General features: G+C 30.0%; 2 protein-coding genes across 2 annotated transcripts in view; one reads left to right on the top strand and one right to left on the bottom strand.

Moving 5' to 3' along the window:
• Nucleotides 1-2,582, bottom strand: part of LOC111629839 (protein sidekick-like) — a 90,793-nt gene extending 88,211 nt beyond the window's left edge. The window contains exon 1 of the mRNA XM_023373752.1: nucleotides 2,391-2,582. The gene's annotated coding sequence lies outside the window, so the exon portion shown is untranslated. The remainder of the gene's footprint in view (nucleotides 1-2,390) is intronic.
• A 2,359-nt stretch (nucleotides 2,583-4,941) lies between these two features.
• LOC111630042 (gamma-tubulin complex component 2-like) lies at nucleotides 4,942-8,603 on the top strand. Its single transcript, XM_023374049.1, has one exon. The coding sequence runs from the start codon at nucleotides 5,011-5,013 to the stop codon at nucleotides 7,600-7,602; it is 2,592 nt and encodes an 863-aa protein (XP_023229817.1). The 5' UTR covers nucleotides 4,942-5,010; the 3' UTR covers nucleotides 7,603-8,603.
• Nucleotides 8,604-15,783: the final 7,180 nt, after the last annotated feature.

Below are 15,783 nucleotides of genomic sequence, written 5' to 3'. Positions count from 1 at the left end.
TCAACACCAGCATTCTGTGAACTAAACAAGTGGTTATAAACTGTACTGTACATTAAGCATTTTTTGCTTCCTTNACTTCACATATTCTAGTTATTGTTCTTTTTTTTGAAATTATTACAATTTCATTATAAAATAAAACAAACTGCAAGTATAAAGTTTCCAAATAAAAATACAAAAAATATTCTTTTTTACATCTTCATATATTTTCTAAAAAATTTAAACATTTTTTCTTTAAAAACTACTGAGAATTTTTCTATAAAGAAAATTCTGAAAAACTGGATTTTTAGTATAAATCATGACTCTGTCTCTTTATATATAAATTATTTGCTTCAAAATCAATCATAAAAAATATTTTATGTGACTAAGATATTATTTTTCAAATTGACAACATTTTTAAACATAATTCATCTTCAAATCTGTCATTAATATCAAAGTACTCCATCAAACTGATAGAGAATGAAGTAACTCAATAAAATAATCATTTATAAAAAAGTTCAATTCTAATTACTGTATTAACTATTGTTAATAATGTTTCAAAAAATAATGTAACATTTATATGAAAAATCCATACAAAATTCAACTAAAAACTAATTATAGAATATTAAAATAATATTTAAAAAATTAAATCTGCTTTATTGAAACAAACTTTTGTAATTTTATAAACAACAAATCAAGATAAGTTTTATTTCCTAAGGTAACAAAACTACTTTTTGTTTGCAAGGCATAATTCTCTCTCTACTGGATATCAGTGCATACTGCTAGGATTGTAAAGCAATCCCTATTGATACAGAACAATCAAAGAAACCTTTGGTCTTGGAGTGATTCTTCACAAGTTATGGCTCTCCTAATTGTCCCTAGTCTCTTTTACAGCTCAGAAGATATGACGAAAGATTGATCCTATTTTTTAAAGGTTCCTTTGAGTCATTCACTAAAAGGAACCTGCTAATCCGTACATTAAATAAACTTGGTAAACAGCTTAATTTTGCTACAGTGTCAACACCAGCATTCTGTGAACTAAACAAGTGGTTATAAACTGTACTGTACATTAAGCATTTTTTGCTTCCTTTCAAAAAAAGAAAATTTTAAATACTTATTCAGGATACCTAATCATCAAAAATCAAAAAAATTGGAATAAAAACCTTAATACAACATTTAATCAAAGTTTGCAAATCATTCAGCACTGCAGAAAGCAAGTTTTAGAGGGCCATATTTCATGAAAGGTCACTCCTTGAAATGTCAACAAAATAATTAACTTCAAGATTGATTACTAAACACTAAAAAATTAGTGTTGCATATATTTTTTTGGATTATTTTTTGTACTTTTTTTTTTTTTGCATTATAGACTTGGCCTGTTATCCTGGCAAGATAAAATCTAGACATTTAGATATATATATAATCATTTTAACCATAAATATAAATGCATTTTAAGCATTAATAACAAATATAAATTTATTTTCATCCCAAGTCTAATAGAGACGACAGGGGATCCAATCATTCACAGAAGTGGTCCCATCCATCTCCGAACACCATAAAATATACAAATAAAGTCAAAAAACCAGATTTTTCAACAATTATTAAAAGAAAATTTAATTCGCATCACTTCCAGCTATACTTTTCGCATAAAAGATCACATTTCAACAGCCCTTATCTGGGACCAGGATTGAGGTAAGTCGACAAGGCCACATATATCTGGTCCTGTTTTTATTTAAAAGCAAGAATAGATTAATTAAATAAGTTATATTTAACCGTTAGATAGCAAAGAATTATAATTAAAAAAGTTTGTTTATATAAACAGATATAAAACTGTATTTTTAATATTTTAAGTAATAATTAAAAGACTTCCTTTAAACCAAAAAAAAGTATACAATCAGGTTTATTAAAAGAAAACAACAAAAAAAAAGTTTTCTGGTACAAAGTACAGGTTAAGGAACAGAAAACTTTACAGAAATTCCGTAATTATCTTGTTTAAATATCTAAGTTTAAAGCAGGAAAACATTTCAAAACACAATATGAAATTTAGGGAAAAAACCCCTAAACACAAAATTTAGGGAAAAAACCCGTAAACACGAAATTTAGGGAAAAAACGCGAAAACACAACAAATATGAAATAGGGGAAAAAACCCTACGGAACGCCTCCATGCCCTTCCTACTTTTCACTCTCCTCCATTCTATTTTCGGCAATTTTTATTATTAAAAAAAAATATCTTTAACGCTTAAACATTCAAAATTTACAAAAATAAAACCAAAATCTATCTATATTTATATATATAATAAAGAATTATATAAAAAACTGGTAAAGGTTAGACAGAGCGAACCGGTAGTAAATAATACCCGAACAACAATACACGCGATAATTAATGCTTTATTTAAAAAGACTTTCCCCGACTTACCTGTCTGTTCGGCATCATCCATTAAAAACTGTTATTCCATAACTTAAAAGGATCCTTAAACGTTACAATAAATCCTTTATACTTTGTTTACATTGATTATAAGCTTCGATCAAAGCATAATCGAGTTTATTTAAAAGTATTCAAACAAAACGCTACACCAAACGATAAACTCAAACTTAACCTAACCTGTCAAACGCTAGGGGGAGGTTGTCGGGTTGCCAGCTGCGAGAGGCAAATGGCCGATGTCTATTTTTAATTGTTTCTGGTTTATGTCTCTGGTGTGTTGTATTCGGTAAAATAATAAAGATTATTTTTAATGGTTTATTCGTCTTGATAATTTTTTTTTTTTTTTTTTGGTTTTCCTAAGACTAAAGACTACTTTTTTTTTTTTTGTTAAGCAGTTGATTTGCTTCATAAAAGCGAAATGGTTGAGTGATTTTGAGTTATTCTTTTGTGAATCGGTTGTGTTGTATTGCTCTTAACGTATATTTATATGTATATATTTTTTAAATTTTATTGAAGTAAAATACAGATGGCATGATATGTTAACGTAATAAGAATGACAGCTTAAAGATTGGCATGGAATGGAAGGAAGAGAAAAACCTACGAAAAAGATATACAAAAAAAAAACAATTGAGGAAACAGACGTAAAAAAATGCATATGAATAGAAATGAATGAAATTCTATCTGAAGATCAAAAGGAGGAGTTAAATTTTATTAACCGATATATATTGATTGTAAATAAAAATATCATTGCATTCAAAATACAATTGAATTGTCATTCGATGCGATGCAGAAGTTACTCTGCATCACCTAGCCGAATCCATAATGGATATGAAGCAAAGGCACTTTTAGCATCTCTAGTGTGGACATATATATACAGAAGTATATAAACAACGCAAGACAAATATGTGAAAATCATTTATAATAAATTTTATTGAATTAAAACTTTCATAGCTTTATTTCTTTACTTAAAAAATACACTACTTATCGTGTTTTAGTTTTAATTTCCTTCAGTAGGTAAACGATATGATCAAATCTAAATATTATTAATGTGAGCTTGAAATTGGAATTATGCTATTTTGAATAATTTTAAAATATATTTGTATTAGTTTAATTCGATCCCCAACCGAAGATAGTCGATCTTCGTTTTTCCATTGTTCTATTGTTTAAAAGTTCGCGTCGCGTTTTCATACGAAAAAATATTTCTAACTTCTTTTTTTCTTTTCCAAAGAAAAAAAAAATTATTTTAACGCGAATTTCAGTGAGGGTTCGGACCCGTCCAGAGCCTCACACAAGTTAGCATCGATCTACATTACCTCTGGTTATCGTGGTTCTGCTATACTGTACTTTACCCGTTTAAAATTATATTTAGAATTTTTGTAAAACTTTTATAATTTCATTAATTTTTGGGTTATTTTTGTCAATTACCCCAATTTTTACAATAAAAATAATAAGAGAAGTAATAATAATAAAATGGATTCCACTTAAGCGACCGTACAAATTTTTTGTAGGCTCTCTGTTTTGAATATGTCCGGTCCCGTTCCTTTAGTGACGTCTGGATTCCCAAACGGTTAAGATAGCAGCCGACAGCTCTGGGAGACCGGCAATCGAATCCGGACGGTTCGAAAAACCCCAGGAATTTTTTTGGGAGTGTTCCACTCGAATATGTCGTTCCCTTTCCTCACCACCCGAACACTTCATTGTGGGCCTGGACAAACTCACGATGGGCATAGAAAAAAAACCCTCTTGTGCTCACAGGGTAGAAAAAGATTTAAACAAAAAAACATTCGCATACTGATTTATGTACAAATTGATAAAATAATATGAAAAGTGATTAGCAAATAATAAGTAACAGGAAATTTGAAAAATGAATATTCAATCAAAACGAAAGCACCTGATTTTACTCGACAGATTGCTGGTTCAAATACCATTTTGAACCAGCAATCTGTTTTGAATTGATTACAGTTTTTATTTTAATAGTCTATATTATAATTTATTACATTAGATTGACGTATTCGATTACTGAACTAGACGCACTAGCATACCAGCTCATCGACTTGTTGGCTGGCCATAATTAGTGTATTGTAATTATGGACTGATCTAAAGCTAGTGTCACGCATAGCGACTTTGCTCATCTCTATTCGAATAGTTTCTACTAGTCACATCTTGTGACTAGCTATAATATTCAGGAATGAGTTACTTCGGTTGTCACGTGATCTGATCACTGCAAGAAAGCTCGTATTGACTCGTGTGACAGCACAATCACCACGTGATAGCTACTAGGCTGGGGTTTCAGCTTGTGTACTCACGCTGTAAAAATAGTAGCCACGTGTAGCTACTTGATGTAGGCGAGTAGCCGTTGCCGCTAGTTGCGGCGAGCAAAGGGATCGGCCATTAAGAATAAATGATAAAAACGACGCTTCTATTATTATATTATTATTGTTATTATTTAGTAATAAAATATAATTTTAAAAAATCTAATATATTTTTTCAAAATAAGTTTTTATATTTTGGCTATTTTTCGAAATTCAAAATAATCCGACAGATGGTGTTTATTGATGTCCGGTACCGGAGTCAGAGGTTGTAATTTTGAAATGAGTAATAAAAACAAATAGAAATGAGCGAATTTAAGATTCATCATCACGTTAGTGAATTGGTACGTTTGCTTGGAGTACAGAATAATTCGGAAAATGTATCTTCGGATTTTTATGCAGAATTACTTTTAAAAAACAGAACTCCAAACGTTTCGTCGAAAATATCTGCATTAGCTTCTGTCAAAAAGCTAGCAGAAAATGCTACGGTTCCTGAAGATGTTTACCAGAAGTACGAGCAGTTACGATCTAGAAATCTACGCGAAGTGGATCCATTAGTTTATCTCCTCTCTAATATCGCTTCTGACGAGAAAACCAAGCGGTTACTCAAGAGAAGCAGTTATAAAGGAAGCAATCAAGCCATTATTAATCATTTAATGACCTCTGGTGCTTTAACCGAAGGAGATGTTCTGCAACTTCAAGAGAGATTGCAGAGAGAAACCGTCGGAAGTAAGAATAGAATGGCGAAAGAATCGTCTTTTCCGAAGCGTCCTGTGTCGTCCGGTTGTCCGCATATGCCGTCTTGGATGGCGGAGAGACCGTACGTGTCGTGGGATTTCATTATTCATCCCAAACAAGAAATGGACTGTCAGACTATTGGACCTGTTGGTGCACTTCCAATTAGTTCCCAGGAAGATAGATTAATTGAAGATCTGTTATATTGTTTAGGAGGAATCGAAGGAAATTATATTAATCCTCAGCCGATAAATCAGGAAAATGGCATTAGAAATTTTACCATTGATGAAACCGCGGATCCTTCGATTCGAGAATTAGTTAAGCGAATTCTTCCTGTATGTTCTCAATATTCCACCGTAATGTCGTTTATTGAAGAAAAATCTAATTTCCATTTTGGTTTAGTTAATCATGCCTTGGCAGCTGCCATGCGTTATCTTTTAAAAGATTATTTTATACTCATTGCTCAGTTAGAACATCAGCATCGCTTTAAATCGTTATCTCTTCAAAAACTATGGTTTTATATTCAGCCAACAGTTCGAAATATGGAAGTATTGGCAGCTATTGCTATTGCAATTAATAAAGGACAGTGTTCTGGAGGAAGTGTTTTGAGTATATTACATGAAAGAATATCAACATTAACTGGTGATCCTAAAGCACATGATCTATGTTTATATCTTACTCAAGCGGCTTCAGTTCCTTATTTTGAAATAGTAGAAAAATGGATTTATAAAGGTATCATATCAGATCCATATTCAGAGTTTTTGGTTGAAGACAATGAACTTATCAAGAAAGATGAATTGCCTTTGGATTACAGTGATGATTATTGGGAAAAGAGATACACTATTCAACGAGACAGGATTCCAATATTTTTGGAAAGAATAACAGATAAAATTCTTAGTACTGGGAAATATTTGAATGTTATCAGACAATGTGGTAATGACATAAAATGTCCTCATGCTGAAGGAATAATATATACAGTAACTGAAAGACAGTATGTAGAAAGGATTGAAACTGCTTATAACTTTGCAAGTAAAAAGTTATTAGATCTTTTAATGGAAGGATCAGATCTTTTAGGTAGATTAAAATCAGTCAAACATTATTTTCTCTTAGATCAAGGTGATTTTATTGTACAATTTATGGATATGGCCGAAGATGAATTAGCAAAAGATATTGATGATATCATGCCAACACGTTTGGAGTCTCTGCTAGAGTTAGCTTTAAGAACAAGTGTTGTTAATTCAGATAAATATAAAGATGATGTAAAAGTTGAATTACTTCCTTATGATCTTCTTTCTCAGATGTTTAAAATATTAAGAATAACAAGTAATGAACAGAAAGATTATACAGGTAATACTCATGTAATATTATCAGGATTGGAAGCATTTGCATTTGATTATGAAGTTCAATGGCCATTATCACTTGTTATTAATCGTAAAGCACTTGCTTGTTACCAAATGTTGTTTCGTCATCTGTTCTACTGTAAACATGTTGAACGTCTCTTGGGAAATGTGTGGACTCTGAACAAAGTTGCAAAATGCTTCTCAGTAGATGCTTCCTGTTCTTATGCCTCAGCATTTGCATTAAGGCAACATATGCTGAATTTTATTCAAAACTTGGAATATTATATGATGTTCGAAGTGATTGAACCTAACTGGCATACCTTTGTTAGTAAAATACAAGAAGTCAGTAATGTAGATGATGTACTAACTTGCCATGGAGATTTTCTAGATAGTTGTCTTAAAGATTGCATGCTTACACATCCAGAAGGTTTACAAACAATTGTAAGATTGTTAAAATTATGTGTAACATTTGCAAATTTTATGCATCAGACACATCGATATGCTATTGAAGCTGAAATATCGGCCATGTTTGATAGTACATTGCCCACTGTACTTGAAGAAACCGAGCAAACAGTTAAAAATACTAGTCCAATTAGTGCACAAATTAGCTTTCAGAAACAAATTACGTCATTTCATACTGATTTTGCATCTTTGCTGTTTGATCTCTTGGAAATGATATCTGGTTGTGGGCAAGATAATTATAATGATAAAATGGTAAATATGTTATACAGGCTTGATTTCAATGGCTTTTATTCTAAAAAGCAAGATAAAAATGAAATTAATAAGAAGGAAACTCGATCTACTACTTCAGTACAAAAATAATATACTGCCATTAATTGTTGTGCTAGCTATATAACTCAGTATGATCAACGATAAATGTATATGAATTTTAATATTTTATTTAGTAAGATCTTAATTATACATATGCCTTCATAAAGAAACTATGAATAAAAATTTAGTCAGACCGAGTAGCTATGTTTTCAGTAAAAATTTTGTTTCTTCACTTATATGAGTGAAAATTCATTTTTTTCTAATTTTTCAAAGTAGTTATTTTACAGTAAATAAAATATTTTAATATTGATGTTCTGTGATATAAACAGAATTGATCAATTTAAGTCAACAACAATTTCATAACGACTTAATAAAAACGGCTGATGAATCATGAACAAAGAAATTTTTTATTTCTCAAACTATTTTGATGTAAAACCGATCACAATATTGAGCTGTGAATTTTTTGAATAAATTTTATTCATGACTTAATCAACTGTTATTTTGTATATACAATGTATTGTATTGGAAATATAAGCATATAATGTTTAATTTAGTTTGTGCTGTTTGTATTGTGAATTGAAATGCAAATGTAAACAAAAAAAATGTTGTGATTTTGGTGTGTATAACCCTTTCAGATTCTTGTATTTGTATTTATGCAAATTTCATCAAATTAATAAAATCATACAGATTACATTACTGTAATTTTGTAAATTATTAATCTAAACATAAATACAATATAAAGTATATGTTTATTACTGAATTACAAATAACTTACATACAGAGCCAAATTTATACATAAGCTAAAAAATCTGCAGCTTAGAGCTTCACTGTGTGAGAATAATGTAGGGTATCACATTTTGCATATACCGTGTTACTATTTAGTTGAAGTTGACAAGTTCCTCATATACTTATTGCCCAAGAAGTCTAAATTCAATCTTGCTTATATAACTAAAATTAATGAAGAATTAAAAAAATTTTTTATGCACATGAGGGGTTCAGGGGTAAAAGATGCAAGTGCCATTTCCTTTAATATGTTATAATGTGTGCTAACAGCTAAACAGCAAAGTATTTTAAATACATTGCTGTTCAGTTAATATTCTGATCAAAGTAAACAAAGAAAATTTAAGACTAGTTTTCCATTTTCTCAACTTTTATTGTACTTATCATTTTTTACACCCAAACAGTTCATATCAATATACTGTATAGTGTTTAGATTCACCCTATTGTATACTTTTCATAATCACTTATATTAAAGAATATCCTTGAATAAAACAAATTGAACAAATGATAATGTAAACTATACTTGATAAATTAGAATATTTGAAAAATGATGCCTTCAAGTGTAGTTTGGTTTTATACAAAAATGTTGATAATTAATCTGATAGAAGTTTATTATTCTCTGCTTTATAAGCATTGAAAAGTCCTTTCATGCCCATTGTGGGCTTGACTAGCCTATAAGGTCAACCAAATGGTGAGGAATAGGGTCCAACATATCTGGATCAGCCAATTGTGATAATACTGTAAATTTGAAGTTTGACCCAGATTTAAAATTTTTAAATTTGGATCAACAGTAGGTTAGTATCTTTATTACCTTACTGATCAGCAGAGTTGTTCAGGCATTGTTTCCTACTTGCCAAATCAAGCTTGAAATCTGCTTTGAACTTGAACAAAAGTATTTGTTAGTTTTTCATAATATAATTTGCCTGTAAGTCAGAAATACCTGTAGTTATTTAAATGCATAATATCATATTCAATTACACTAAAAAACTACATAGGAATTTTGCAATATTGATAATGAAGTCCTGCATACTACTAGTAGTACTAAAGAAAATTATAATGCTTAATTTTATATAAAACTTAAACAAAAGAATTAGAGAAATGATATTGCATTTGCCATTTAAAATACTATAAACAGATTTCTTGAACACTTGTACAGCATTCCACTGTAGTTTTAAAATCATTCAGTTTCTATGGTTTTAATAAAAATGATGAAGTAAAAAGAGGGCAAGTTTTCAAATCAATTTTATCTTACAGTATCAATAACTAACAATAATTTAAATGGAAGTGATTTGACACTGTGTTTCTATGGTAACCAAGCAAACAAGCTGTCTGCAGAGTATTGACCACACCAATGTGGATTAACTTAGCTACAAGTACTGTACATGCTATAATGTGACGTTAGATTACTTTAACCAATCTATTTTAAAAACTATATGTATAAAATAACAAAATATACTTATATACTTTCTTATATAGTTGCCAAGTCTCTTGTGCAATTGTGTTCATATTAATATTAGAATTGTATATTTTTCCTTACAAAAGTGAAGCAAATATCAAGTGTGAGGAAGTCAAGATGATTGGATAACTGATGAAACACTGTAGATGTCTGTGGTTCCAAGATCTCTCTCAAAACTACAGATCCAGATCCGAGTTGCAGATTACCTGCTCTTCAGAATTCTATCCTATTTCATTTGTAGTTTGACCTCGATCTGTTCTGTCCTGTCTCTTATCACCTAGCTGTCCCATTGTGGGTTTGTATGAATCTACAATGAACAAGACACTAAGGCATTCTTAGCATTCATAGTGCAGAAATAAAAAGTCTAATCTGCATAAGTTTATAATTCAGTTTTCTACAAGAATTCAGTCATAAAAATCTGCAGTTATGCATTTAAAAATTTCATTTATTATGCAATTTACTGATATACAAATACTGTATAGTAGTTCTCACAAAGCAAATTTGGATTAAATTCGGTCAAAAAACTAGCATGTGTTTATTAAACTAAAAAGTTTTTAATTTTACTCCATCATATTTGAAATTAGGAATTATTTTCCTTCAGCCAGGACTTTATATTGGAGCTAAAATGAATAATGTAGCTGTTAGAATTGTCAATAATTAAAATTTAACTGAACATATTGTTTATTTGGATCATTTAACTATTATATAAGTTGTAGATAGTCTTTAACAATAAGACTTGAGTAAAATAATGGTTTTTATAATAATCAAATCAGAAATTTCAATGAATTTAAATTCCAGGGCTTTTAATAATTTAAAACAAAATAAATTATAAATAAAATATTTTAAAATTATGAAAATTATTAAATTATTTTGATAATATTGAATACAAAATGAATATAAAAACATCTGGTGAAATTGATCAATAATCATGATTGGAATGTGGTGCCATCTATCAAAAGGAGTTTTACATTATTAATATTTATAGTTCTTATTTTTTAAAAATACTTTATCTTGAAAAAATAAAATCACAATTTATTAATTACTAATTACAAATAATGTTGATGTAATAACATTATTTTAAAATTTAAATACCAACCATCACGTGACATGTAATCACGTGTATTAGAATAAAATGGCTACTTCAATATTTCGCGGGGTTTTTCTTTCTGGATTTTGTACAAAATATTCGTCTTTTACAATATTTAAAAGATTCTATCCTGGTAAAATCTTAAGTTTTTTTTAATATACCAAATAAAATAAAATATTTTATTTTATTTCACAATAAATAATATACGTAAAGAATATCACATTGATGACTTGATACAAGCTAATTCTAAGAAATTGAAATTAGTACAAGAGGTATTTTTTCAACCTTCAATGTGGCAGGAAAAAATGAACAGTGAAGTTCAAAACTGTTTTATTTACAAAAGTTAGATACGCTTTTCATCTACTTTTCTTTATAATTGCTGTTTCAATTCAGGCATTTATCATACTGTGATACCATCTTTTCTATACTTTCATCAAAGAAGATTGCTACCAGGTCACTTAACCAACCATTCACACTGGCCTTCAACTCCTTGTTTGTAACCCCTGTCATCCTAACCACTGTTTCAAGTGAGTGAATGGATGGAAATCACTCAGTACTAAGACTGTGCTGTATGGTGTATAAAACATTTCCCATTAGAACTTTTGAAGAAATACCTGTGTCTGTATTGCAGTGTGAGGATGAGCATCATACAGCCCAGCACAGTGATTTCCATCTGTTTACTTACTTGAAACAGTGGTTAGGAGTGCAGGGATTACAAACAAGGAGTTGAAGGCTAGTGTGAACAGTTGGCTAAGTGATCTGGCAGCAATCTTCTATGATGAGAGTATAGAAAAGCTGGTATTACAGTATGATAAATGCCTGAATTGAAACAGCAATTACAAAGAAAAGTAGATGAAAAGTGTATCTAACCTTTGTAAATAAAACAGTTTTGATATTCGCTGTTCATTTTTTTTCCCTGGAACATTGGAGGTTGACAAAAATATCCTTCATATAAGTTATAGAAAGTAATTTATTATTAAACCTACTTCAGCATACATATATAATTATATATAAACAGTGCCGTAACTAGGCAGGTGCAACAGGTGCACCCGCACAGGGCCCATTTGGAAGAGGGTCCCAAAATGCACGTGTTTGTTTTATTATTTTCCCAAACCTAATTAATTAAGGGGCCTAAATGCAAGTTCTTGCACAGGGCACAGGAATGGCTAGTTACGACACTGTATATAAAATAAATAAAGCAAGATTTTATGTATGTACTGTTGACACCATGTTAGTGTATTAGTGATTTCTGCTAGATCATTAGCATCATTTCAGACCTGTCCCCAAAATGGTTGATACTGATCCTCATGTTGATTGAAAATGGTTCATTAAAAATTATTAGTTCTAAGGATTACATACATTATAGTTCAGGATGTAAATTTTCACAGTAGATCTTTTCTATGAAAATGGTATGTATATTAATTAACTGGCTTACCAGATTTATTTATTAATATTACTGTGTTAGCAATAAAAAGAAGAAAGGAATCAATAAAAGGTTCAGGAATCCTTAAAGGGGGTTGAAAGTCAAAAAAGCTTGGGGACCACTGTTCTAGACCATCCCTATACAAAACAAAAATACCAAAAGATACCAGGGATACAGTAGAGATTCTTCATATGATAATGTTTCTACAAAATGTACTTCCTATATTGCTGAATTATAAAATTTGATGATTTAAAAAAATTGGAATAGTATCTGAATGAAAACAATATTTAAAATCAATGTATTTATAAGAGAGTATCAAAAATGCTATTTGTGAAGATATAAACAGGCCATGTTAAGTAATGCATAAATTCTGACTTACTCATATTTTGCCATGATGTTGGACAATATTTTTAGTAATTCTTACTCCACTCACTGTAAGAATTCTTTCTTGTTTACTCAGACTACTTTTAGCAGACTTACTGTGCTTAGTGATGTCATTTCATTTCTCTTTGGTTTTAGTTTGAAGAATTTATGTTTATGTCTTGACTGCTTGTGCTGGATTAAATAAACTTATTGTTGAAGATAAAGAAGTTACTATTTTAATGAGTAAATAGGCCACCATATTTCTTATCTGTCTGATAAAGAATAATCACTCAATGATGCTCAGAACATTTTTACCTCCACCTACTAAGCTGATCAGAATTCTGACTAAGTTCTACATTACTGAACATAGTCCAGGCCATCAAGAGGGAGGGAATTGGGGGGATTTTTTCTAGGCCTGGAAAAAACTGAAGAGTTAGTGCTGATTCTGTAATAAAGAAATATTCTACATATTTTGTTTGTTCAAAAAAAAAAAATTGGTAAAAGGAGCCTGCTTTACTCCTGGGTCCTTTTCTTTTTCTTCTTTATAATAATGTAACTATCAAAGTTTTAGAAATAGTGTATCCTTATNGACAATTTTACAATGTAAAATAGTCCTTCTGAATAAAAATACTTAACGTTCTCTTATGAAGATACGTTTCAATTATTTATTCCCATTAGCAAATACCATATTAATAAATACTAATGGACAAAAAATATCTATAATGTTCCAACAAGAAAAGAATTTTAGTTAATTGATCTACGATGTTAGTCAGTTGCTATTGAAAACTTCATTACAAATCTCAGTGACAATGACAACAAAATAATACTTATGCTATAATCCTCAATTTCATACTATTCCAAGTATTCTTAGCTTTAAAAAATAATAACTGTAAATAAAGTAATAAATACTTTTAGCTGGTTGGAAGAAATATTTAGCTGATGGATCAACCAGCTAAAACAGACTTGAGAATATTGTGTATTTTTTTTAAAAAAGTATATCTGTATCTGTTGTTTGTCTTCTACAGGAATTAAATAAGATGTATCTGTAAGACTCAGGATTAACAGGGGGTATCTTTTTACAAAAAATCTAATAGTATGATTTAAAATTGTCAAAGTGGTGCTCCTGGCAGACAAAATTCAAGTTAATACTTATTTTGCTTAACAAACAATATAACAAAGTTTGCAAACATCTTTTCCCTTCTAATAACCACTAATTGTTGCAAGACAAAAAATATTTTATATCATATATCCTTCTCATAATATCTGAGATCTCCTTTTGATTTAAAAACAAAATTTCCTGTTTAGCTGAGTTGTGCTGTGCTAATTAATATGTTTCAAGGACAAACATTAACTGTTGCTATCTTAAACTAGAACCTTACTCTTCCCACAAACAACTCTTAACTCTCTTAAATTTTGTTTAAGAGTTAGAAGTCTAAAATTTTTTTATTTATGCTCCTGCAGTAAAAACACAGAATGCTCAATAAAAATGTTAATTATTCCTAAATATATTCATTTACCTCTCCAAGAATCTCTGACTACACATTGATAAAGAATACTAAGCTATTTAGCCAATTCTTATGCAACTTTGCTGATCAGTGAAAATGTTTATTAAAAGTTTGATTGTTTTTTGGCCCAGGTAACATTGAATATTTCTACTAATAGTACATAAATCTCAACTCCTCAGTTACAAAAAAATTATCTATACATACAGCTAGGTCTCGATTAATACAAGTTCAAATAACATGATATTTGACTTAGTGCAAATCATATAATGATACCAGGTCACATTTAATATGAATAAAAATTCAGTTAACATGAGACTAGCACATTTACAGATTACTGTTATAATTTGAAAATTGAAATATTTCTATTTCAGTCTGTACTTGTTAATTTTTGGATGTGCATTTGCTGCTACTTGCTGTAATATATGTTAGTTTTCATGTTACCTGAAGTGCTCTTTAAAATGGATAAAAGGAAGATTCCTTCAGATAAAAACACAGGTAGTCATTTCTTTTTTGCACTCATAATTACATTAGAACAAAAATTTGACGTGATTGAATTGAACATGGTCATAGCAATTCTAAAAGAGGATGAGATGTTGGAATGTCTGAATCTATAGTACAGAATATTATAAAAGAAACTTTTATTTCTTTTATAATTTGACGTGATTGAATTGAACATGGTCATAGCAATTCTAAAAGAGGATGAGATGTTGGAATGTCTGAATCTATAGTAAGAAATATTATAAAAGAAACTTTCTTCATTAGCTATATATATATACACCACTCCACACCGGGATATATGTAACAACAGATATAGAACCAACTTTTGATGTATATAATACAACAAACAAACACTGTACAAATGTTTTCCAACTCCTGAGTTCTTCAGGTGTGACAGAATGGTTACCGAATGGAACATTATCAGAACTAACATCTATTTGTAAAATTTTTTAAACATTTAAATGACCTTTGAAAACTATACATATAAATTTAATGCTACATAGGCATTGTCATGCAGCTAACGATCATTCAATTAACGACTATAATGTTGTGTCAAACAGGGCCTGCTAGGCCATCAACAACACCATTTCCTTGTTAAAATTTATACAAGATGACTCAAAGTTAGCTTTAAAAAATTTCTATGGCCTCTAACCATTCAAGATGTTCTGAGTGTTGTTGTTAGGAGTTTGGTCATGTGAAGTTACCAACTATTTCCAGGTATGCCATAAACATAGAGGGCTGTGGATTTTCTGGCATGTTGCATGTCTGAGATATGCTCTTGTATTCTCCTCATAGAATGTTTAGTAGGTCTTATATACAGAAGGTCCCTAACACATCTGATGTGTCTGATATATATATGTAGTGTAATTTAGGTATGATTCGTGATATGTAGTGGCATATGCAGTGTTCGTAGACATATTTAAATAAGGCAAATAAGGATTAGTAGTAATTCAAACACAAATAATTATCGTATTTATTTTCAGGCACTTGGCAATTCTTATCATCAAGTTTTTATTCAGTTGATACGTGTTGATATTACACACGTTTCGGGCATTTATTGCCCCTCTTCAGCCAACTTTTTACAGGTTATCAAGATATTAAAAAACCACAGGTTTCATCG

Source organism: Centruroides sculpturatus, unplaced genomic scaffold (assembly GCF_000671375.1).
Source record: "Centruroides sculpturatus isolate CEXI.00-Female unplaced genomic scaffold, Cexi_2.0 scaffold68, whole genome shotgun sequence".
NCBI classification, from domain to species: domain Eukaryota; kingdom Metazoa; phylum Arthropoda; class Arachnida; order Scorpiones; family Buthidae; genus Centruroides; species Centruroides sculpturatus.
This window is presented reverse-complemented; position numbering and strand designations above follow the sequence as displayed.